The 27692-nt window shown below is 37.1% G+C and overlaps 1 protein-coding gene and 1 long non-coding RNA gene across 2 annotated transcripts; both read right to left on the reverse strand.

Moving 5' to 3' along the window:
- Positions 1-726: 726 nt before the first annotated feature.
- On the reverse strand, positions 727-5886 carry LOC112194582. The gene is made up of 4 exons (XR_005808629.1): positions 5621-5886; positions 5461-5532; positions 1573-1740; positions 727-1092 (listed from the first exon to the last, which is right to left on the reverse strand). It is a non-coding gene; the product is annotated as an uncharacterized LOC112194582 (long non-coding RNA).
- Positions 5887-14374: 8488 nt separating this feature from the next.
- On the reverse strand, positions 14375-17246 carry LOC112195202 (rac-like GTP-binding protein ARAC7). The gene is made up of 7 exons (XM_024335570.2): positions 17047-17246; positions 16661-16748; positions 16443-16552; positions 16119-16182; positions 15957-16021; positions 15806-15871; positions 14375-14827 (listed from the first exon to the last, which is right to left on the reverse strand). The coding sequence occupies exons 1-7, from the start codon at positions 17143-17145 to the stop codon at positions 14717-14719; spliced, it is 603 nt and encodes a 200-aa protein (XP_024191338.1). The 5' UTR covers positions 17146-17246; the 3' UTR covers positions 14375-14716.
- Positions 17247-27692: the final 10446 nt, after the last annotated feature.

A 27692-nucleotide genomic window follows, 5' to 3' on the forward strand; every position in this document is an offset into this window, starting at 1 on the left:
CTGACCTGCAAGATTAACCCCTACACCATTGAATAGTGCACCGGGTTGCCACACAACAAACTCAGTAAGCTTATGAAAGCTTGTCTGAGTAAACTCAAAACCACAGAGCAGAAACACATTCTTAAGTCACCTCAACCTAAACAACGATAAGCACATAACTCACAACTACAACCATCTGTTTCATAACCCACTACCCCAATAATAGCTTCAGACAACAGTTTTGGACTGTCGTCTCATGACCTTGTCTGCTGTTGTGAAAGCCTATGCCGTCTGATAGGAGAATCAGACAATAGCAGGAAACTGTCGTCTAATTTGCTTTTGTACGAGAGTAGGCATGTACAAATCTATTGTCTGAACACCAGAAAGAACAACAAACGTAGATGCCAAGTCTGTTGTCCAAAGCAAAGTAAGTCAACAGTAGCCAGCAGAAAGCAACTTGTGAAGATAAGTCAGACAACAAAAAATTGAGAAAACCATTGTCTATTTATATTTAATACAACATAAGATGTTATTTTGTTGTTGTGTATTTTCAAATTAGGCAATTAAATATGTTTGAAAGATATTGTCATTAGGTGGTTTATACAACAGTTTTTGGATTCCACTTCTTAATGTTCAATTGTTAGACAATAGATTTTAGTTGGAATTGAATTGTCTGAGAGAGAATCATAACACATCCATTGATTCCAAAAAAATGTTTATTCCATCAATAGCATGTTCATCCCAACATTAACACATACTAATTAACCATGCCTATATATACACACACTTAAACATAAAGGCCAAAAGCATAAAGAACATCTAAGCATAGCAGCATTAGTATCTTTAGAACCCTCCTGCTGTAGCTTGGTCTCCTCATGCTCTATGTAGAAGAACATCCACTAGTTTTGAGCAGCACCGCCGGTACTTCCTAGTAGTAGCAATCATGAAGTATCATTCATTCCAAGTGAAGCCCAGATAGCCAAGCTAGTAAGACCTACAAATTCATGCATATTAGCTTCAACCTCTCTAGCAAACCGCCCTTGTCTCTTGGTGATCTCTTCTGGACTTTCTCCTTTATGAAGAACTTTAATTGCAAGAGTCTGGTTTTTGTATCTGAATAGAATCCAGAATGCCAATGCCAAAACCAGAAGGAGTGAGATAATTGCGACATAACAGGACGCAATAATGAACTATGATTACTTAGAATCTAATTACTTAAGAAAATCAAGTCTCTTTGCCATACTCAAACCAAATTCATCAGCAACCACTAAACTATAATTTAGTGAAACCCGATCTTTTTCCATCATCACCAATCAAATTTGAACCTAATCATAGAAGAACATTAACATGTGCAGAACACCCTATAGCAGAATGCAAAACAATAATGGAGAAGATACTAGAGGAATGGACAATTTCCAAAATAAGAACTTAATAGTTACCCAAATCTATATAAAAAGAGAAATTTGCAAATCTAAACAAACAAGGATGGCATTACCCAGAAATCAAGAAAACCAAGCTTTTCACTTTTCACTGAAACACACCAATAATTTAAATGCAAAAACCAGAAACTTTAAGTAAACCTACAGAACTTACTTGCCCTCATACACTTTGGCGTCATGAGCTCCTTCTCCAATTCTTGGCCCAACAAAGAGATGCTTAGGATCAATCAGACATTTGGAATCCAATCTGAACTCATCACTAGAGTAAAACCTACTCCCAAAGTAAAATCCAATCTGGATCAATTTGTAGAGTAAATCCAATCTAAAAGATAGAATGAATTTAGCTTCTATATCATAGCAAAATAAGATACATATCAGAACCTGTAAAAAGGAAAAGCTTTAAAAAGCTCATTCACCAAGTCAGTGAATTTGGATAAGCTGACAAAGAATGACATCTCAAGAACAAAAGGCCCAGAAGGTGATTATATATATATATATATATATATATATATATATATAGATACAGGGTTCTTCCACTGAGGGATCCCTTTTTTGTCCAATTTGAGGGATACACTCATAGCCGTTGGATTTGTTTTAATGACCTTCCACGGCTGATATTAAGTCAAGGGTTTTCACCCCTTTCTAACCCCAATTTGTGATCTCAAACGACTTTAGAGACGGAGGAAGGGATTGAGATGTAGAAGAGTGATCGGAGTTGGGAAAATGAAGCTACTGCTTAACGTCCTCGACATGCCTTTCAGCAAAGGAAAACAAGAGGTCTTCTCTCTCTAGCTCATTCACTTTTGTTTCGTTATGCATCAAATTACTAATCCCGGAACTAAATGGGTGTGATTTTGATGGATCTCTGTGCGTTGGGTACTCGATTTAAGGGGAAAGATTGAAACTTTTTACTGAATTTACCTTAATTTGAATGATGAGGACCTGGGTTTTTTTGCTTTTATTGAATTTTAGGGTGATTGAGATTTTGGGATTTGATGGTTGTTTCAGATCAGTTTGAGTGCATTTACGTTCTTGTTTTCCGAGCTTGTGCAATACAACCAAACACAGGTTGATAACATTGCCTAGCTAGAACTAAGGTGATTCACATCCTTGGTTCGGTTCGTTTGTTATGTGCTCATGTACATTCAGAATGGGTTAGTTTTAGGGGTTGTATTAGATTGAAGAATAAGTGCTCATGTGAAAGAATGAATTTTAATTATGTTCAATATGTCCAAAGCTCTAGCTTACTGGTTCGCATGAAATTGAGTTTCTGAGGACATTTAGATTAGATGGCTATGCTACATACTGTTGTGTGGATAATTGATTACCAAATAATTCGATATTCAGAATCTTTTAGTTCAAGTAAATTAGGATGGAAAGTAAGAATAATGGGACTTGGTGTGACAGAAAGCAAAGACAATTTCTTATTGTTCTACATATATTGACTTCTTTTGAAATACTATTTTTAAAATTTTATGGAACCAAAATTCAACATGTTTATGCACAATTGAGTAGGCTGGAAGATGCAGGCTATGCCTTTTGGTAGTAACTAAGAAATGAAAGGCAGACGTCCATTTTTTTGGGTGGTATAAGATGTAATCTATCTATAAATTGCTCCTATCTAAATGAATGTTACATTGGTTGTTTTGTAAACAAAATTTTAGGTTGAAGGAGATTGCACATAATCGTTAATACACTTCTGCATCTTCTTACACTGTGATCTAGCAATGTTATCTTCATGTTTTGGAGTCTAGAACCGAAATCGTCCATAATAAATTAAATGAGTTTATCGATTAAGTTAACTTGTAGGTGTACCCTGTGAGACTGTATGGGTGCATAATTTGACACAAATGTTGTGCTGATGATTCTTTCTTTCTTTTGATATGATACAGAAGGGAGACATGATTAGTACACATAAAAGCCTGATGTACTTAAACCTGATGTTAACTGATTTTTGGTGCATGCAAATTACGTAGCTGCTTACTTGAGAAAGGCACTGAACATGAGGACGAGTACATGATTAGTGAGAAGGAACTACTACAAGTTACTATGAAGGGAAGCGAGGTTGGGTTGATGTTAAGGCCACGATCATCGCATATTACTTCTATCTAAAGCTTCTCCTTATTATGATCAAAAGATCACCATCTTACATCTGGGTTGTCAAGCAAGTGACTTTTCACCTTGAATTATATGAATCATACTTGTCTAAGCTATTTCACAATATTGATTTGAAAGTAGCTACAATTGTAATTTGTAAATGTAGTTGTGATCCAATGAGGAGAGAAGTTGAAAAGAACATGAAAGAAATAGATGCCATTGCTTCTAGTTTTGTTTTTGGTAGAAACTCCAAATGATTTATGGAATAGTACCACGGCCTTGTGGTTAATTTGCAGAATGTGGAATAGTAGTTCAATCATCCACAATTTCTTTTGTATTTAATCTATATGTGGGTGCATAAGATAAGAAATGGCTTGCCAGTGATATTATACCATGGCAAACGCATGCCTTTACTTCAGTTGGTGATAGAATTGAAACTGACTCAAATAACCTGAAGCAAGCACCAAAGTAGCAGAAACTAAAACCACTAGTTAAATTTATTGCCATCTCCACTAGCTGAATGTTTTTGTTTGCAACAAAACTGAAATCAATATCTTTTCCTATTCAAGCTTCATAGGTTCAACACAAAAATATAACTAAACGGAGGACTTCATCTAATTCTTAAAATCTGACAACAGAAGGTTCGTGAAATAAAAGGGTTCTAATAATTTTCCTTTCTTTCTCCAGTTTTCTCCCAAAGCAAAGACTATAAATAAAGAAAATTACTTTCGAATCTCAACTACAGAGTATCATTTGATAATAAGCATTAATAGCTATTTTGAGACCAACAAGAGACTAGAATTGCATAATAAAGAAACATGAATTGTATTGATACAACAAATAGGAAAATTGATAGTGACAACATCAATGGGGTATGTTTATAGGACAACTCAATAGCTGCTGGTATACACTTTAGGAACAAACAGAGGCTAGGGGACAAATATAGGCTATGTTTATATGACAACTTGATAGCTGGTACTAGAAAAGCAAGAGTCTTCCTGGACCCTATCCTTGCAGCTCCGAGAACACCTCTTCCAATCAATGGCGGTGGGATTTCTCTGGATTGATGGACTATTTCAATGTAAATTGCTGCAATTGAATTGAAATCTGAGGCAAGAGTAAACTATTTCCCTCAAGAAATCATATACTCACTACAAATAGAAAACCCACCTGATTTCTAGAGAATTTAAAGCAAGAGATGTGCTTGAGATGCGAATCGGTGAATTCTCTGAGCGTTGATGCCAGAGGAAGAGAGAGAGAGAGAGAGAGAGAGAGAGAGAGAGAGAGAGAATTGGGTAGTTCTGGAAATCGGGGTGATATAGGTTAGAAAGGGGTGAAAACCCTTGACTTAATCTCAATTGTGGAAGGTCATTAAAACATATCCAAGGGCTATAAGTGTATCTCTCAAATTGGACAAAAAAAGGGATCCCTCAGTGGAAAGTATATATATCTATCTGGTGACAGAAACCCAAAAACAAAAGCTCAATGCCCAAAGAGATAACCAAACCACAATTAATGTGGCTCCAATAATCACACAACTAGAAACTATCATTTGGTATCTAGGTAATTCCCTATTGTTCCATTTTCTTTCAAGGAAGTCATATATAGTTTAACAACATATTTGACCGAAACTATAGATAAATCTAAATCAAACATCGATAGTTCATCACAGATAGGACAAATTGCGATACTTTACAATTAGCCATAGCTCAAACACAAATGGGGAAAACTGCCCAATAACCCTCAATAAGTTGATTGATAAACAAACAAACCCAACCCACGAATAATGAAGCAAAACCGAAGATCTAACAAAATGTTGTCAAGTAAACCTAGGCCCTTACCACTTTGTCATCTCCCAATTCTAAATTCTATACCTCCAAACTACTGAAAACCTCACAGTTAAGCTAGCTCCACTACACTGTTAATTCTAAACACAAGCCCTTACCTTCTTGATCTCCATCAACCATCAAGATAGCTGCTTCAAGCCTTCAACACTACGCGGTCTCCAAGGAAAAACCTAAAAATTACTCCAATATTCCAAACATCAAATACTACACCAAAATTGAAGTGCCAATTAATGAAAGGGATAATGAAATCAACCTTACCAAAACTAAAAGAATGAACCGGCGAAGAGGCAGTAGGGATAAAGCAATCAATCTTTGACATCAGTTGCCGGCGACGGGGCTACGGGTTTTGACGAGCGAATAGTCTGTGCTTGTTGGTGGTAGCGGTAGGCTAAAGAAAGGGATCAAAATTAGGGAACATGGGCCATGGTGTCGCGGCTTTCTCTGCGTGTGTGTAGTGAAGAGTCGTTGTTCGGTGACGGTGGGCTGGGGTTTGTTCTTCATCTTCAACCCCCGCAGTACGATTTGGTGGTGGTGACAAACGCCAACTACCGAAGGCTGGCATTGGAGTTACAGCGATGAAGGCGGGAAGTGGAGTGAGGCTCGGGCTGAGGAAGAGTGAGAGAGGGAGAAAAAAATTAGGAAGGCTGCTAGGGCTTTTCCCATTAAATAAGGCAACTCATTAATTCAACTAGGGCAGCAGAAGCCAAAATGGCAGAAGTCGAAAAATTGAATTTTGGCTTAGTGCTAAAAGTCAATTAGGGCGCAGCAGCATTTATCAAGTCATATAACTTGAACAAGAGAAACACACAGCCATTGTCTTAAGGAGAGTTGCACAACAGACATAGAAAAGTTGTTGTCTGAATATATAGTTAGACAACATCAAATACTAAAATTATATGAATAATAATTGACAACAGATACAAAAAAACTATTGTTTTGTAAAAGTAAAAATGGATTGGAATTGGTCTACTAATTTTATTTCATAGCCCCTTTATATAGGGATGAAATTACAATGGAAACACCGATTAACATCAATTACAATAATAATAGTAAATGTTGATTGTGATGTGATTGCAAATCATTGATTCCCTCTTTGTTTGTTTATTTGACGAAGGCACATAATGTGTTTTTCCTTTAACACTCCCCTTTGTGCCAAGTCAAAGACGAAATGGTGCATGAGTTGTTGTGTCACAAAAACCGTGCCAAGTAACAATAAAAATTCTGTGGGACAAAAAATACACCTTGGTCGAAGGAAAAGAGCACAACGCACCTTTTACATTTGAGGATGACATGTGTGTGTTAGACTCCCCCGACGTCTGCACCTCCCCCTGATCCTTACATTAATCAAGGGAGCTTGGAAAGTCTTTGTATTCCTATGCTTTTCACATGTTTCTCAAATGTGGCCTTAGGCAATGATTTGGTGAACAAATCTATCACATTCTCCTCAGACCTTACTTGATTCACTTGAATCTTAAGGAAAGCCTGTTGTTGTTGATTGTAGAAAAACTTTAGCGATATGTGTTTTGTATTATCACCCTTTTATATATCCTAGCTTCATATGTTTGATGCAAGCTGCATTATCTTCATAAATGCAAGTAGGCTCTTCAGTGGTAGAACTCAAACCACTAGTCCCTCGAATATGTGTAATGATAGCTCTTAACCATACACACTCACAAACCGCCTCATGTAGAGCAATGATCTCTGAGTGGTTCAAGGTTGTAGCCACAAGGGTTTGCTTGGTTGATCTCCAAGATATCGCCGTGTTCCCAATGATAAATACATAACCAATTTGGAAACGACTTTATGTGGGTCAGAGAGGTACCCAGCATTAGCAAAACCAACCAAAATGTCATTTGACGTTTCGGTGTAGTGAGTGGCTCTTTCGCCATCAACATTTCCTTTAGGGATTGCAGTTCCATCTGCGGTCCCTCTTGTCTCTCTGTAGGGAAACAACAGTCCCAAGTCAATGGTTCATTTTAGGTATCAAAAAATGTTCTTGCTACCATTCTAGTGACGCTGCGTTGGCGCTGAGCTAAATCTAGCTAACAAGTTCATTGAGAATGCAATGTCTGGTCGAGTACATTGGGCTAAGTACAATAATGAGCCTATTGCACTTAGATAGGGAATTTCAGCTCCCAACACCTCTTCGTCATCTTCCTTTAGACGAAATGGATCATTCCATTTTTTTTGAATTGGCGGCATAGAAGAAGACTTTTTCTTCTTAGGGTTTTTTCTTGGTTTTTTTTTTTCAACTGAAAGAAGAAAGAGACTAGAAAAATTATGGTGTTTTTTCTTTTGGCAATTGGCTCTGAGCGTGTTGATAACGTGTAAAAGTAAAAATGGATTGGAATTGGTCTACTCATTTCATTTCATAGCCCCTTTATATATGAATGAAATTACAATGGAAACATCGATTAACATCAATTACAATAATAATAGTAAATGTTGATTGTGATGTGATTGCAAATCCTTGATTCCCTCTTCGTCTGTTTCTTTGACGAATGCACATAATGTGCTTTTCCTTGAACATGTTTGAATATATAATCAGACAACATCAAATACTAATATTATCTTAATAATAATCACACAATAGACACAAAAAAACTATTGTCTGAATTAAATTACTCAGACAACATCAAAATGTCACCTTTGTCTAAATAAAAATTGCACAATAGAGAAGTAATAACTGTTGTGTGATTAAAAACAATCAAACAACATCTTTTCTCAACCATTGTGTTAATTAATCTTTTACAACATCAATGTAATAACTGTTGTCTGAACTGATTGATTCAGACAACTTCAAAAAAATAATCATGGTATGATTTATAATTGCACAACAGCAATGTAACAACTGTTGTATGATTTAAAAATTGGCACAACAGAATAATTCTTGCTGTCGTCCCAAAGTATCAGATGATAGTTAAAAATTTTGCAGTTGTCTCAAGCATGTTGTCTGATGCTATTATTGGCGTAGTGACCTTCCATAACGTGCTTACGTAGGTCAACTTGTGACTAAAACCACATGCTTAGATTCTCAACCTAGCATCCAATTACACAAATTCCAGTCAAACAAAACCTCCTCAAGTAATGTTTGGAAATCCTTTGACGCACAACGGCGAGCACAAAGATCACACTCATTTCCTTTCCACCAGAAGCCTTTGTCATCAACATAACATCAAGGTGAAAACAATGAATCATCTTCCTACCCTCACACAGAGCACAATGATCACCACTATGGCCTTTAAGATCGATCAAACCATCAATCAATAAAATCAAGAAGAAAATAAGGCAATCACAATTCAAAACAAGTAAAACAATTCATAGTAACCCCTGCGTACAATTTTAGTTCAGGAGGTCACATTAAGACAAGCAATTCAAGTCATAGTAATCATCATAACCCCACACTCTAACAACCGTAGATAGCTCCGACCATCACAACAGTCCTCTCGATCTTTGTTAACTTAATATCAATGCAACTCCGCTATCGAACAGTCATCACACTGATCATCACATAGATTTCACCGGTCATCACATAGATAGCCATCATCCTACTGATCATCACACAGATTTCGCTGGTCATCACACAGATAGCAATCGTCAAACTGATCATCATATAGATTTTGACGGTCATCACACAGATTGCAATCAACCAATTGATCATCACATAGATTTCGCCAGTCATCACACAGATGTCATTGACTCATCACACAGATATTCCTACACAAGCTTTACATGACAATCATCACAAAGACTCATCACACTGATGTCATCGACTCATCATACAGATATTCCTACACAAGCTTTACATGATAATCATCACAAAGATTCATCACACTGATATTCCTACACAAGCTACCATATCTTAAATCTCAATTAAGACGGTCGTACTAGACTCATGGTATCTCAACACATGAAATTCTACAATCACAACTCAATACACAATTTCACCATTCTCAAGAAATAATGAACTCATTTCAATTATTGTTCACATCACAACGAAGCCACCAATACATATATATTTCACGTAAATATATATATACGTAGTCATCCACTCAGAAATGCCAGTAATACCAACTATAGTCATAGTTAACCTAATAACTCCAAGACAATATGCTCATAACGAATATTGTGAGATTTACTCACCTCTGAATTCCTACTGCGTATTTACATGCTATCCAAAACAAGCACAAATCGCCGCAATCCGCTCAACACAAGCCTGTCAAGTACCTAAACACATAGGGTCATGATTCAGTGCATGAATCACAAAGTGCTTAAAGTTCGAAACCCCCATTTTGAACTAAATCCCCAAAAGTAAAGCCAATTGAGGCGGAACCCATCCGAGACCTCCCTAAGTCTCCGGAATACTTCTACGATTTATATGCCAAAACCACAAGAATATCAAACACTCGAATCCTCATGGATTGAATAATCGAACGGTTCGAAACCGTAAAACCCTAATATGCTCATACGATCTCCAAAAATTAAGTGTTGTATATCGAAATGCTCGTATCGACGAGTACATCAAAATAAGGGACAGAAACTATCCCTGAGGTGGCCGGAAACCATCAGAAAACACCACCACAGTGGCGGCATCGCCACCAGCCCAAAGTCAGATTTTGACAAAACTTCCAACACAAAAGTTCTTCATCTCATCTCCAATTATAACTTTCATAACTAGCACAAAGTCTGAATCAAAGACATTTGGCCAGAATTTACTTCGAAAGCTTTGAATTCCGATGAACCCTAGAATCCCAAACTCCAAAATTCGATCTCCACAAGTTAAATTGTTGCAAGCCACCATAGGAGAAAGCTTCTACCTCCTTTGGGCTCCAAAAGCCCTCAAGAATCACGTGCTATAGTGGCCGGAATCTCCAATTCCGACGAAAGCGAAATGTGGCAGCGCCTCCGCCACTCCTCGACATTACTACGTCGTGCACATGCCAACCCACACCGTGAAACTTCCCAGACTTGGAGATGGAACCGAGGCGAAGAGAATGGGTCAAACGGTTCGTCGATTGGTGGCCTAACGGTGGAGAACGAAGCCGGCGAAAGGAGAGGCAGACGCGGGCTCGGGGAGAGAGAAAGAAGGACAGGTTTCCAGATTTGGAAGTCTGTCCTTCTTTGCAATTTTTACAAAAATTCATCCTTTATATAAAAATGGAAAGTTTTTCCGAAGCCCATAACTTCTTCATACGAACTCCAATTTCTGCATTCCAAATGTCCACGAACTCGTATCGACGTGCTCTATGACTTTTGTGAAGGATGTTTTCGGAGAAACCCAACGAATAAAAAGTCAACCCTTGCGTCCCCCCTAAAATGATGTTTCTTGAATAATTATTCGCCCGAAACACTTCCGCTCCGTCCACGAGCCACGAAACCATCCGATAATCACTAATTAAATTCCAGAAAATCCTCGAAAAATAATAATAAATTTCTGGGATACTACAAAAACATATAGGAACAACATAACATTCAGCAAGACATACCAAAAACTTCAATACAAAACAACATAACACCACAAACCACAAACCTCCAATTCAATTAAAGAGTTACATGAGCCCTTAACTCAAGAGTAAACCATATCCTTTAAAATTTATAAAAAAAAAATGAATTCATAAAATATAATGAAAACCAATTTCTCTGACAAACAAATTCTCAATAGCTAAAACAGAACTTAACATGCGAGAAAAGAAAAAAGTAAAAAAACAAAAGAAAAACATCAATTTCTTTCACATACCAGAATACAATAATTTAGTAACAACAAAAATAATATTAGAATCACAAAATATTTAAGAAGCAGAAAAATACTAGAATCTCAAACCACAAAATGAAAATAGCACATTAAATTCAACATGCAACAACAAACCTAGAAGCAAGAAAAGAAAGAACATTAAAATCCAACTGCTTCACACCAAAACAAACCCATATCAGGGATCAAATTGAAATCAACACATGAAAAAAAAAATGCAACAACAAAAAAAGAAACGAACCAAAATTAAAACATTAAAAAAAAAAAAAAGTGCATGCACAAGAGACAACAAAGCAAAAAACCAGACTTGAACCTATAACAAATTCATCAAAATCAAAACACAAAAAAGGATCCAAAGACATGCAAAGAATCACTAACAAAGAACCTAGACACGAAAAATTTGAAAATAAAAGTGGCAAGCCATACAATTATCATTATTATAACTGTACTAAAACCCAAATGGGAAAACACTGTTAATTTCCTTTGTCATTTTTTGAAATGAATAGTGCACTGACTCTATTGGCATTGCCTAGAGCCTGGTTTTACAAAATTGGTCGATCTACCTGTTCGCTTTATATAGCACCGACTGCCTCTGACCCACTATTGTAGAGAGAGAGAGAGAGAGAGAGAGTGATTTGATCCCTCATCGATCACTACTACAAAAATTGAATCAGACGACGGCTAAAAACCGTCGTCTGATATGGAGGCAAACCGTCGTATATCGAGGCGCCGTCTGATGAAGGTCGATTGTAGAGAACCGTCGTGTGAAGGGCTCGGCAGCATGGCAGCAGCATGTCGACAGCATCCCAGCAGCCTGTCGACAGCATTAGCTGTTGCGTGACTATTCTTCAGACGATGAGCGACTTTAGAAACTGTTGTGTGATTGCAACTCAGATGTCGTTTTATTTTATACTCGTTGTGTGACTTTCATTCAGACGACAGTTTTTCAAAATATCCATCATTTATTTTAAATTCAGACGACAGTTTTTATTTTTGGGTCGTTGTGAATATTGTGCACATACGACAGTTTTTTTGTGGTTATTGTTGTCCTAATAGAATGATTCAATGCATTGTATTTGCTGAAACTGAAATAAAAATGATCAAATTAACAGTAGCTGATCAATATATAGAAGAAATTGTTATATATAATCCACATCATGCACCAAAATAGATTGTGCAAAGGCAACCTTTCATCCACAAAAGGAGTACATATAATACTACTTTCCTAGCAATATACATCCACAAATTTACTTAAGGAGTCTAGCTTTGCAAGCTTTATTGCTCTCATGGCCTCATTGGAGTCTAGCTTTGCAAGCTTGTGTAGGAGCTTTTGGCTCTCTTTCTGTAGTTCCAGCTGCATATAGATCAATAGTTCAGCGCGGGGCACACATGCCAGACCTGGTGCTTGCATGTTGCTCATCGTATCCAGATCATTCTCATAGTTTATATTCACCTTTCCCAGGCATGTTATGCCAAAATCATGATTCCATAGTAAACGCTTGTTAGTCCATAAATTACTAGCATCATGATTGTGAACAGCGTAACTGCAAAATAACTTATTTTCAATCACAACATCGGACACATACAAGCTATACATATCAACATACACAATTAACCTTTGCTGGCACGAGTACCACCGTTCCATCTTTTTGAAGGAACAATGGTCTTTCAAACTATTGGGCATGAATTTAGATTAAGAAAAGCATAACAAGTGCAAATCACATTCCACAAACTATCGAAATAGCAACAAACAAGGAATGGAAACTGATCTAACCTACAATTTCCAGCAATAGCAGCGAGGCCATCAGTGGTAAAGCTTTCATAGCTAACAATAACCAAAGACTAAACAACTCGAGGAATGAAAACTGATCTTACCTTGTTTGAGCATATTTCTCAGACTCCATCAGAAACTAGGCATACATCCAATGCAGACATTTCTAAGCTGTCCATCTTGGTTTAAGACTAAATATTACCAAGCTATATGATGGGGCAAGGTTCCTTAAGGCACTAGGCAGTTGTTCATTGGATGAAAACCTACTGAAGATGTTGAGATACAATGAAGTTGGCTGTTACAACTTACAACTCAGTATTTCAAATAATGACTTCTGAATTATGATTGCAAAAACAAAATGAGATCAGAAATTGGCCCAATTGTAATTCCATAACATGTGACAAGTGAAATAGGGGACATATCTGGTAAATTGGACAGTGAATAATGATAGTAAAGAAAGAAAAATTTTAAGAGAAAGCTATATTCACTTGAACTTCAAAGAATAGACAGCAATGAGTTATTCAATTTTATAGCACATGACAATGAGGAAAGAAAACATACTACTATGTCAAATTGTCCACATGTCCACTTCGTTGGAGCAAAACTAATTGTGGAATAATTGCAACTGTCTCCAAGTATATCGAAAATGCCTAGAAGACCTGAAAATAGTTTTACTTCAGCATTAGAAGCAGACTGTTGCAGGTGCTCTGTTTAGGACGTTGGAGCAGGGACATATGTGAGCAAAATTTAAATACGTGCTGATACTATAACTATACAAAATCTTACAACATATATTCGGGACCAAGAATAAAAGTTCAAAAATTTAGATTCTTGCCAGAAAATACTTGCTGATACTATAACTATACAAAAATAAAATAAGAAGTCCCAATCAATTATGTAACTAGTCAACCTGTCCCGATAAGAAGGTATTGCCCATGCCGATTTATACTTTTTAATAGGAGAACAGCCAAAAGTAGCATATTGATTCTAAACCTTTTACAACAATAAAGATATAGATAGGCATTATGTCCCACTGCTGGCTCATTTTGAAAGCTTACAATCCCATGCCAATTTATACTTTTTAATATCAAACTTATCCCTTCATCGAAATCATGGAAATAAATTAAACATCAAGTTCATGAGCATATAATCCCATATATGGTCACTCACATCTATTCCAAGAACCATAGTGACACCATACATGTAATCTGTGTGCTTATCGGTAGTTCTACAGCAGTATTTGCTCTGCTTTAATAAATAACTTCTCTGACATTCATATGTGCATTACACACAGAGTTAAACAGAGGGTAAACTATTTTAGCATGCAACACATGGACTTGTCCAGCACTATTTATTACGAGTTATCAAATATATATATATATATAGACACCCACACACACTCCAGATATCTACAAGAATAACAGAGAACACAAGCATTGAAATTACATTTGAACTATACACAACTGTATATTACTCGCATACATTTGACACCCTGGTATCTTCATGTCTTTTCATATTAGTTCCTTGGACCACAGGAGAGACTACGGCAATGAACCGAAGCAAGCAAAGCATTTAATGGAATTTTGTTTTTTAACAAAAGCAAGCATTTAATGGAAGGAAAGATACAGATTCTAACCACTTTTGTCCTATGAGGTCTTTTGGCATATTTGATATTGTAAATGAAGTTATTTTTACTTTTTCTTCCATGTTCTCACATGAATTTGTTACCTGGTTGATGAAACAAATCAGTCTGGAGGGGATACTTGTCATGTTTATTATCCTAGAGAAAAAGACATTGGAGCAACAGAAAACATCATAGGGATGCAAGAAATACTTACACAAATGAGCAACCAGACCTTCGGTGCCTTTTCTGCTTAACTATATCCTTCCTTCTTGGAGGTTGAAGAACAGCCTTGATGGCAGTGTCAAACACCACTTTGACATTCTAATCAATCAAGTAGAGTTCATCACTCAGTTTTAGATTCGAGAATATCCTTTAAAAAGATTAGACATGAAATAACCCCAGAACTTAGGCTTTAAGGCCATCTCCAATTGAGGGCTATGGGGTTGATATAGCCCAAAATATTGTGAAAACCATCTCCAATTGAGGGGCATGCTATTACAAAAATGAGTTTGGGGGGCTAAAAGGGCTATGGGCTGGGGTATATATGGCCCCTTGTTTAGCCCTTGGGTTTGTGCTGTGTGGGGACCACATTGTACACAAAAAACCCAATCTGATTATTTGCATGGCTGATGTCAGCTAAGTCTAACCATTGGGATTTTTTTTTTGTCGGCTAACAAGTAGCCGTTTGGAATTTTTTTTTTTTTTTTGGTTAGTTTTAAACTAGCCGTTGGGCAATGTTTTTTTTTCCTACTTGAATGCAACGGCTAATTTGCGGAAAAAATAAAAAAAAATCTATCAAATATTCCTATAAATACCTCCTTACTCCCATTTTCATTTCTCACCTTCACTCATATTTTTTTTCTACCTCCTAACTCCAATACTACTTGTCGAAAATCTCGAAAATGAATTATATCTTGACACGTGGCACGTAAAATCCAATCTGAAAATTTTGACAAGATGACATCGGGATAAACACATAAACAAATCTAATCAAGAATCTGAATAATTACTTACAACGTGACACGTGGCACGATAAAATCTTATCTAAAAAATTAATAACATTTGATAAAAAAAAATAATTATATAAGTTGAAATAGTAGCATAGTTATAAAATACTATATATTAGAAATAAATAATGAAAAACAATAAAATAATAGGGCATTTAAAATTTTAGCCCTAAGGGTTGGAGATGGTAGAAATTATAGCCCTTACTATTCATATAAATAGTGATTATGGGGGGCTAAAATTTAGCCCGGGGGCTATTTTAGCCCCCCACAGCTGGAGATGGCCTAACTCTACCTGTTGGGTCTTAGAGCTGCATTCAATATAAGCTGCGGCTCCTATTTGCTTTCTTAACTCCTCTCCCTATATACCAAGCATAATGAGCTTCTTATGCTACGCTTTTATGAAAATACAATACGAAAATGAACCAATACACACAAATCAGTACCTGAGCAGAAGTTATGATGTTCGATCCCATATGATCAGCTAGATAGTGCATGTCCTCACGAAGATCTAATACAAAGAAAATATAAGCTTGGCAATAAGAATATGAATTCTAAATGCATTACTTGTTGGGAAAAAAATTTGCAAAAGTTAAATTGTTGCCTACCAAGCTTTGTCCCAACAAGGACAATTGGAACATTAGGCGCAAATCGGCGAAGTTTTGGCATCCACTGAGAAGCACATTACAATGGACGAAGTTAGTCAGTGAACATCAAACTAAAACCAGAAGAACACAATTCAATAATTGATTTAAAATGATGCTTTCCCCCATTTGAAAACTCCTAAATTGCAGAGCAAAAGTAAAGTAGTTTGAAATGAAATGGCTTTACTTTTTTTACAGCTTGATCCAAGATCATATAAAGCGCAGTGAACCTTTTAAAGAAAAGTGCAGTGAAAAGAAAAGAAAAGATATTGGCCATGAAGTCAGTACCTTCTTAAGAACATTCTCATAGCTAGCTCTACTAATTAGAGAGAAAGCCAACACAAATATATCTGCACCTCTGTAACTTAGTGGCCTAAACCTACTGTAGTCCTCCTGACCTTTAAACCAAACGCATATAATTAGTCAAAACCGAAAAAATTAGCCGAAACACCAACTCCAAATCTTGAAGACAAGAATAAGCACTACAGAAGAAAGAACCAAAATACCTGCAGTGTCCCATAGCCCCAAATTGACAATATTTCCATCCACAGCCACATTTGCACTAAAATTGTCAAACACTATGGGTATATAATCCTGCCACATAACAAAGAACAGAGATTTACAGAGATTACTAAATTACGAGCCCAATCTCAACATTCATTACATACAGTAAAATTAACTTTTCACCTTCTTTGTGGTTTTTAGCTCAATGTATACAGTAAAACTTCAGTACCCAAGACAAATAAGCAAAAAGAGAGAAGAAATTTGAATTAAAAAAACAAACCACTTTGGGAGTTGAGGCAAACCCAAAACAGAAATCTCATGAAATATCCATAAATGCAAGAATTAAAGAAAGAAAGAGAATTTCTTAGATGGGTATTTAAGGACTCACAGTAGGAAACTTGTTGCTGGTGTAGCAAATTAGCATGCAGGTCTTCCCTACAGCTCCATCCCCAACAGTAACACATTTAATGAACTTTGAAGCACTCATTCTTTCAACCCCACAAATTCAAAACAGTAGCTCTTTAGCTAAAAGCACTGGGACTTGTATAATCTTCAATAAAAGTTATGTCCTTTAAGGAAACCCAGAAGAGGAGACCCCAGAATTAACCGTCCAGTTGTGTCCTTTAATGTACACAACTGTATACATTACTCGCATACATTTGACACCCTGGTATTAACCATCCAGTTCTCAACAATCTCATCCCCAAACTTGTCATCAACACTAGTTTTTTGAACTATACACAACTGTATCACCAATTACAGATGAAACCCACAATTCGTAAGATCTGAGTAACTGTGTTTATCCTCTCCACGACACAATATTCAACAGCCTGAACTGAGATGCACACACACACTAGAGATTAGGGAGAGCAAAGAGGGCAAAACGCAACCAGACCAATCAAAACGCAAATTCAAGACGAATTGAAGAAAACCAAACCCTAAAGATCGGATTTTGAAACTGAACAGATTAGGGGAATCGAAAATTGGGAGAAAGATGAAGTAGATGACCTGATCGGAGACCCCAGAGAGCACCTCTGTTTCGAGGAATTGAGCCAAGCTCTCGTCCTCGTCCTTGATATCGTCATGCCGGTACCGGCGGGAGATTGAAAAACCAAAGCAAATTTCAATCTGAGAATGGGTGGTGAATCTGATTATGTGCAGATTATCAAATGTATCCAAGCTCGTATCTGCAAATAACAACAATCCCAAAATCATTGACAAACCGAAACCAACCTCAAAATCCCAAAATTTAGAAAATCAAAAAGTTAGGTCATAATAGAAAAGAAGAGAAATTGGATGAACAGTTTACCGGTTACTGCTGGAAACTAAAGGCTCGATTTGAACGAAGAGAGTCATCTTTGGGGCCGGAAAGACTTCTTGCAGATTAGGTTGATGTGGAAACTGGTTTGGTTGTCGGAGAGAGGTCTCAATATGCTGGATTTGGGGTGTATAGGTGTAGAAGATAGAGGGAGAGAGGAGAGAGGTCTAGGTTATGGGGAGATGCTGTCGAGAGAGTGAGGGTTTGGCTATAGGTTTTGGTTTTGGTTTTGGGGAGACGATGTCGAGAGTGAGGAGCTTTGGGTCTGTGTCGAGAGAGAGAGAGTGAGGCGCTGTCGGAAGTTGAGGAAGGAGCTGTGGGTTTTTTTTGTTATTTTTTTGTTAAGTGTAGGGTTTCAACTTTCAAGCCCAGCCTATATCAATTTGAACAAGGACTCACACAACAGAATTTAATAAAAACGTGGTATGAATGCAGCCATTTAAATTTTAGGCTTGTCTCTTAACTGTGAATTGGACTTCCCTCGAGGGGTTGGAGAAAGATATGGTGGGAAATTTCCCTCCTTTATGTCAGACATATTCATTAGACCACAGTTTTATTGTTTATCGTCGTATGACTAATACATGTTGGGGAAAATTTAGGGCTTCAGGTGAGTTTGGCACCACATAACATGGTGGGAAACTTGGCGCTCAATTTTTTGTAGGGTCATACAACGGTTTTGTCCTTATATGTCTTCTAAACTAATTCATAATTCCATATCAGACGACGGATTTTTTAAAACCAACGTCTAAAAAAATAAAAATCAATCAGACGACGGAAAACTACAATGCGTCGTCTGAGAGGCGTCGTCTGATTCAATTTTTGTAGTAGTGGATGCAAGCATAACGAGAGAGGCATTTTTTCGATTATTCTCAATATGTACAGAAAGAGGATTGTGAGTACCTCATCTCAGTCGAATCATGAAGGTATAAACTATTTGTCTTCTGCATGTGTCTCTGTCCTCTTTCAAATTTTTAGTTCAATCCTTTCATGTTAAACAAAAGTATTTCTATTTATTTATTTTAAACAAATTTCTCTGTACTGACTGCACCAAAGTTGGTACACAATTGAATACCTTATCAATGTAGTAAGAATAAGTAGGGCTCGTTCTCAACTGAGGATTAGGGGACATTTATTTCTGCAAAATAAAACGTTAGGTAAAATAAAACAAAAGAATATAAACAATATTACGATTTACACAAGAAAGGGGATTTTTGGGTTTTATTTTCTAAATTAACAACTAAATATTATACAAGTGACTCACCAAAATATAGAATCAAGTAGATAATTATGAATTGAACGAAAATAGATATAGTAAACTACTAATAACACGTTGGCAAGGTTTCAAAGCATCAATCACGAATCAAGACATGTTATAGCATGGAATCAATTAAGAACATAGATGAATGCATATAAAGTCCTTATTACTTTTCTTAATTAAATTAAGAGTTAAATACTGTTTACTCCCTATACTTACAGGGTTTCATCGTTTCAGTCCCTGACCTTCAAATTTCACCTAAAAAATCCCTAAACTCTCAATTTCCTCCCAATTCGTCCCTACCGTCAAGCTTCGTCCAAATTATCGGTTAAATTGCTGACGTGGCATCTATTTTACACTGAAATGTCCATTTTACCCTCAATTACTATTTTTATTTTCTATTTTTTTCCTCTCTGTCTCTCTCTTTTTTCTTTTTACCACTTCGTCTTCTTCTTCTCCTCTCTCTCTCTCTCTCTCCCTCTCCCTCTCCCTCTCCCCTTAACCAATGTTAATGGCCACCCACCACCACCATCACAACCTTTATTCCTCTCCTAACATACGCCTCCCTTCTCTTTTTATCCCACGTCATAATGTCGTCACCCACCTCCTATCGACGTTTCCCCCCACCGTACTTAGAAAATATCATATAGCCACAAACTAACAGATCAGACCCCTAATTTGGAAACCTAGAAGTTGATATTATTTCAATTTCAATTTTGCAACCTAGTTCTCTGAATTATGAAACTTTGTGATGGAAAAAGCAATTACCAACAGCCTAATTCTTCCCCTGCATTTGGCCAATCCAATCTCCACTCGAAAAAGCAATCTATGCCCTATACGTTCTCCCAACATTTCCCATACACTCTCAGACATGAAATTGAACTTACAGTAAAACCCAGTTGCCATTAGCCCCGGGTTCTTCGTCGGCGCCGGAATGGGATTCGCCACCTTCAATTTGTTAACCAACTCTACCACTTCAGCTCTCACCTCCAACCCGACAAATCTACCAAGCACCTATTCAACTCAGTAAGCTTAGAGTCCACCTCCTCAGTGCTCTCAGCCTCAGCTTTGGCCGGACTTCCATTCCCGATCTTAACGACCTCATCAGTTCCTCCCCACTTGTCCTAATTCAACGGAGGATCCAATTCAGCGATTTTCGACTCGGGCTCTGGGTTGTGCTATGCCGCCTCGCCCTACTCATCGATGATTTTCACCGCCAGATCGTCGCCATACTGAAGAAGATTATGTATCTGGATCGGAAAGATTGGGATGATGTCGCCACCGCTCTCACCGCCCAATTCCCCCTCGTCTTGTCGTCCAAGACCACCGGGCCATGCCTCAAGAAGATCAAGAAGCTTCGAAAACCGTACCGTTCTGATAAGCAGCGTCCCCGATCAATTCTTACCTTGGACTTTGTATCAGTTTACGGAAGAATTAGAGGTCGAGTTCGGGTCGAGCCACAGAGACCATAAGAGCAAGTTCACCCGTAGTCAAGAAATGTCAAGGTCGAGAAGTCAAGAATTCGACTAGTCAAGATATTGTTCACTGCCACTGGACATAGGTTTACACCCGTTTTTTTTCTTGATCGGTCAAAACTATTCATCCACTTTTACTGTTCATCCACTTTTACGTTATTTTGGGGGTCGTGAAAATTGACTTTTTATACGTTAGGAATTTGGGAAACCTTCCTTCATAAAAGTTGTAGAGCTCGTCGATACGATCTCGTACACACATGAAACTCAATATTCGGAGTTCGTATGAATTTATTATGAATTTTTGAAATCTTAAAATTTTCCATAAATAGCAAAAAAAAAACATTCTATTTTGTTTCAAAGGACGAAAATTTTTCTTTTTTGCATTTTCCCCCCTCCGGTTCTCTCTCTCGCGGCTGCACCAGACCTGGCGGGTTTCGTCCGACCCGACCCAGATTTTTCTCCGTCCTCCGGCCCCCTCAAGGTCGCCTCACCTCGTCCGGCTGCTCCGTGGCGTCAGCCCGCCCAAACGCTGCCCCAGGCAGAGATCGAAGCAACCCAGGCGGGTCTGCTTACTGTTGCTGCTTCAGTTCCACGATGTTGCTGCGCCCGAGGTCGCCTCACCTCTTCTCTCTCCGCAGACGTCACCCACGTTTGGGTGTGGGCCGAGCTGGCACAGGCCTTGGCTGGGCAAGGAAAATGTCATCCTCTTGCCTTTTTTCTTGACTGAAGTCATGAAAGTTCTGACTTTGCCCGGTCAAACTTCTGTTGGTGGAAGATGGTTTTTTTTCTTGCCCGGTCACCACCTCAGCAAATCCATTCTTTGAGTAACCGGTGGACTTGCTCTAAGGCTCGTAAAGGTGAGACGATTTCGTTTTAGATTATGCTGAGTTTGCTAGGCATATTCATCTCCAAAGAAGAAGATGGAGAGAGAGAGAGAGAGAGAGAGAGAGAGAGAGAGAGAGAGAGAGAGAGCTAGGTATGGTTTGGGAAGAAGATGGAAATAAACAGAGGAGGCGAGAGAGAACCTGGAAGAGAAGGAGATAAAAAGGAAAAGAAAAAAAAACAGAGAAAGAGAAAAAAAAATAATAAAAAAAAAACAGTAATTGAGGGTAAAATGGACATTTCAGTGTAAAATAGATGCCACGTCAGCAATTTAATGGACAATTTGGACGGAGCTTAACGGCAGAGACGACAAATTGGGAGGAAATTGAGAGTTCAGGGACTTTTTAGGTGAAATTCAAAGGTCAGGGACTGAAACGATGAAACCCTATAAGTGTTGAGAGTAAATAGTATTTAACTCTTAAATTAACTAGATGAATGCACCATAGTTTACCTTATTAAGCATGCAATTATTAGTGTAGCTAATTATTAACAAAAACACTTTTATCGCATTAATTAAGCACATATGGAAGTTTGATCAATTCAAGCAAAGATAACAAGTTAGAACCCTAATCTTATCATGTAAAGCTCATTGTTGATTTACCTAAGGAATTATAAGTTTTCCACTTTAATTATCAAGACCTAGAACGTTAGCATATCTTAATATGGATTCAATTACATGCCCATCAATAAAAATATGCATCCTAAGATCAGTAAACATATAAACAATGGGATTGAACATGGGAGTAGGGAGAGGGAGGCGAGAAGGGTCCGCTGACCCTTCCCATATTTTCACTTTAATTGTTGATTAATTGAATTTTTTATATAAATAAATAATATAATACCATAATGACCCTCCTAAGTCCTAACAAATGATAATAATGTTTTTTTCAGCTTTATTTTCACTACACCAAAAATGGTCTTTTATGGCCCACCATGTGTGCCGTAAAAGCCTATTTACAGCGCACAAAAACACGTTGTAAAAGCTCTCGCTGTAAAAGCTCGCACCGTAAAAGACCATATGTCTTTGGTCTTTTATGGCGAGCAAAAAAGCGTCATAAAAAACAATTTACATGCAGTAAAAGTGGTTCTACAAGTGTTATTGAGGTCATTTACTGCCCATGTTGCACGCCGTAAAAGACCTACTATTTACAGCATAACCCTGCACACCGTAAAATAGTGACTAAATTCCTATTTAAGGAGCACTTTGCGCGCCGTAAATGAGGTCTTTTCAAACAAACAAAAAAATTATATTATGTCATATTCATATTACCCTCATATCATGTATATATATATATATATATATATATATATATATAAGAAGCTGAATGTAAAAGAAACACTTCCTAAAATTTTCATCCCTAACATATGCTACTACATATATCGCTTACAATTAACTCAATAAGATGAGTACAAAATCAAATCTGTAAGACTTAGTATCACACCACTGAAGCCATTCATTTATCCATGCTTTCAGCAACGGGTTAAAGGTAAAGTTGGCAACAAGCTCATCCTGTAAAAAAAAAAAATGGTGAACAAGTATTTCAACTATATCAGATTCAAAGATCTTCTGTAGTACAAGTTCATATTTAATAAACTGAAATTCATATTCAATTATTATAGATTTTAACTGCCAATAAATGTAAAAAAATGAGCAACTGAAATGTAGTACAAGTTTTGAATCACTGCTTCCACTTGCTCTTCATAATATGCATCTCCCTAATATCAAATAGGAGTTCATATTAGAGCAGTATCAGCAGATCAAATGATCCTATACTAAACTGATCATAAGACAAAAACTTCACACATACTATAACATCACTCAATCCTATTATCATCTGGTATACAGAAAAATGAAATGAAAAACTATCTGACTTGGAGTAATATATTGATTCAAGAATAGCATACAGCGATACATATAGCTTTTGGAATACCAACTTCCATTGCCATGGTACCAGATTCTAACTCGCAACACGAAACTTTGTCCATATACTTGGCCTATGCTTTTATGGTTTGTATCATTGACAATCTTTATAGAAGGAGGCTTATAGTTTAAAACACAATGAGTCTATTGTTGATCATTAGACATGTATAGTAATCAAGCTCTTTGATAGTAATGCTGGGAAAAAGTAGTCAACATGAATTATCAGATTAAAAGATCCTATATAGTACAAGTTCATATTCAATAAACTGAAATTCATATTCAATTTTTATAGATTTCAGCTACCAATAAATGTAGAACAATGAACTGAAATGCAATACAAGTTTGAATTTACCCTTCTCTAAGCACATAGACGTGTTGAAGCCAGAAGCCGACAGCAACATCTGATGGAAGCATCACTTTGACAAAATGAGGATATTTCATTGGCAATTCATTGATCTGCAAGTTCCTCAGCTTTTTCCAGATGTGATGATTTCTCAGATTGGGCTCTCTTTAATCATTCCGACCGATGACTATTGCACAGTATATCCGAGCAAATTCTTGAGTCTTTATGGCCCCTCTGCATATTCAGTTGATATAATACGTCAAAATCAATTAAAAAGGATAACTTGAGAAGTATTACAGAATAGTCCAAATGGATGACACCCAGCTACCCATAGCTAATTCACGTCTGGCCTTTCATGTACATGAGAAGCCTTCTCATATGGTGCAATCAAGCCTGCGACATAATATCTGCTATAATCAATACAAAAGAAAGAAAAAAAAACGAAGTTTTAATTTCTGAAGCCATGTTAGTTTATCAAGTTGATCAATACACAAGGCAGTACATATCATGGTGCTTTTAACAAAAGGAGGAACATATGCTTTACCTCTCAATTTGACTAACAAGGGAACTCAACTAACTACACGTATGAAGGGCCTTATTCTTCAGGTCATCAAACTCTATCTTAACCTTAAAAGCACCTAGACGACATTTTGTAGATCAAACCTCTTCTATAAAGTGAAGACTTTGGGCCCTTTTTAAAGCTTCTACCTGAAAAGGAATTTGAATAAAAGAAACTTAGTTCCAGACTGAGAGCAATCAGCCAAAACCAAGCCTAGAAATCAAAACTCATATAGTATAACTGAGCAAGAGACCAATAAAGACACAAACTTGACAAGCACAACTCACCAAAGTATGTGAAGCTTTAATCTAATAGAAGTACTGCACAGCTTTGGGACTTTAAAGCTGTAGAAAGAATCAAAATCCAATTATTCGAATTCCCAAATACAGACATGAACTGTCTAGTTTATCTAAGAGAAATCAAACAAAGTTGGATACAAGCATTAACATCGGTGAATGCAAACAATTTATTAACATGGACAAACACTAAAAAATAAGCCAAGTACTCTGCAGAGACACATAATCTATACGTTCTCATTGATGCATGTAGAACAACCATAAAGGGAAGAAAAAAATGTATAAAACAAGTAATTGGAAATAATCCATTATTTCATAAAAAGATGGAGCAGGATAACCATGATACCCATGAGAAAGGAGTTGTCAACAAGAGCCAGAATGCAAAATATGGCAATATCTAGACTAGAAACGCATATTTTGTTAATGAGTAAAAGAATGGATAAGCATTAAACATCAATGCAAAGGATATTTTGATAACCAAGAAAAACTGGTAGCAAAATATCATTACCAGTCAAATGGTTTATCTTTTCCTATTCATACGAACGGAAAGTATTGAAGTCAAAAAGTTCAATTCTCGAAGAGCAGTTCCACTTGTTGTACGGAACAAACAGAGACGACGTGGAGATAAAGATGGTTGTGGCAGTGAGAATGTCATATGATTAATAAAAGAGTAAATCATAAGCAAATATTTGGTGCTAGAAGTGAAACAACATACATACTTATTTTCAAAAGAAACAGATTCTACTGATAAAAAAATTGATGCAAAAATAGCATACCTCTTCACCAGCTCCAACAATGGCAAGAAGACTAGAGCTAAATAGGATTTCAACAATAGTGAAAGCGCCAATAGCTAACCAAAAATAAGTTAATTAAATTGTAAATCGCAGTTGTTAATTCCAAAAATTACAAGGAGTAAATAAATTGGATAACTTGCCTCGTTCATAGCAGAGTCTCCCTGTATTAGAGTTGAATACTTTGAAGCCATCTTTTGTGCCTATGGCAAAGCAACTGCCGAATTCGAAAGAAATACAAATTTTCAGAAATAGAAAGTCCCACAATCTTTTAAAAATATTAAAATCCAAATTCAATATTAGCTCCCTTAGAATCCATTTATAGTAGAATATATTATAGAAGCACCCATATTTGAAGCAAAACTGACATACTGACAAAATCTTGAAAACAAGCCATCTCAAGTCAAAATTAAATGAATTAGACCTCAATTTAAGAATAAGAAACAAGAATGACGAAACCCATAAGTCAAATTTACAATCCAAACAGCTGAAATTATCATACAATCTTGAATTTAAAAGGCAATTAGCTATGAGACAAGAATACCTTCTGTTCTGGAATCAAACTTTGATTTGGTTAGGCTCAGTGTTAGAGAGAATTGGGCACTTCTTAATGAGTTGTTGGCGACGAATCGAACTGGGTTTGGGGCATTCACTATAAAGCCTCTCAAGGGCTTCAACCTGCTCAACTCTGGACCTCACGTACTTGCCATTATCCATTACTCCTTTGCCATTCCTGCAGGACATAGCCATTTTCCAATTATCACCTCAGAAAAACAAAAATCATACCGAACCTATAATGCTCCTCTACCACAACTCCAACCACAAAAAGCTGGGTCACACTCAAAGGGGTGTTGAATTGGGTTTGACAAGAGAGGGAGCAGAATTGAGATACCTAAAAATTAATCCTCGAAGCCAGGTCAACCCATTGACCACTAAGTTCATCGAAGCTCAATTTGGTGGGTGACATCAAGATCGGAGAGAGAGAGAAAGGGGGGCTGTGGGAGAAAAGGGTTGAGGGAAATGGGGCTTTTCATCGGGTGATGATGTGATGGTGTGTTTGGGTCAATTACGCTGTGCTTGGGCGGGTTTCATGAATTGGGGAGTCGGAGGACTGCTGTCAGGGACACGAATGAGATAAGGTTGAAAAGGAGAGTGAGACTAATAATATTAGGGGGAAATTCAACTTTTAGCCAAAAAAAAAGGCGGGTTATGACATTTATGGCGTGCAAGAGAGGTGTGCCGTAAAGATCAAACACATATGACTTTTACGGCATGCAATATATGTGCGCTATAAAAGACCAGACACACATGATTTTTACGGCATGCAACATATGTGCGCCGTAAATGTATACGATAAAATTACGGTATGCAAGAGATATAGGCTATAAAAAAACCGAACACGCAAGAATTTTACGACGTGCATAAAAGTATACCAATTAAGGCATGCATTTTTTGCCCCGCATTTCACCCTGAAATCTGAAGTGGCCCTGCGGGTCTCACTTTTAAAGGAGATTTTACCGAAAAATTTCCGCAGAACCTCCTCTAAAAATAGGCAACCCAAACCTGTAAGAAACCAAATACACTTCTAATAACCCAACCGTATCCTCCTGGAGCCACCCTGCTCCCATAAACCAACCAACTCGAACTCAAAGATAATAGTGGCATTCAAATATTTAAAGTCTAACAAATCTCCAAAAATAAAATACATCAATTCACCAAAGTTAGGTCATAGACCTCAAATATAATTCATTACAAGTCTGGGTCATAATTCCCATAGTAATCAGAGCAGTCTAAAGAAATAGAAAGTGATATAAGGTTCAGTAGGTTTAACAGGTAACCTACTATACGAGATAAGGGAAATCGGTGCAGTCACTATGGCTCACTCCTAAAGCGCAGAGCAGCAACGCTGTAAACTGGGCATTTGAAACCGAAGGGCCCAGGGGGAAAGTATTGAAAACACGTTAGCGTGAGTGAACAAAAAGTTAAATAGATATATCATAAGAAACGAAATTAAAGAGTTGATACTTTCCCACAATTTAGTTTGGAAAAAAAAAATATAACTTTTCCGATGCATGCAGGGTTAGAAATTTTATTCAATTCAAAAACTTCAAGGGTGTGAGAAAAGGAAAATAATCCAGCCCCGCTGGCTAAAGAAAATAAATAGATAATATGGGGAAGAGATTTCACCATACGG

The sequence above is a fragment of the Rosa chinensis genome, chromosome 3 (assembly GCF_002994745.2).
Source record: "Rosa chinensis cultivar Old Blush chromosome 3, RchiOBHm-V2, whole genome shotgun sequence".
Classification (NCBI taxonomy): Eukaryota; Viridiplantae; Streptophyta; class Magnoliopsida; order Rosales; family Rosaceae; genus Rosa; species Rosa chinensis.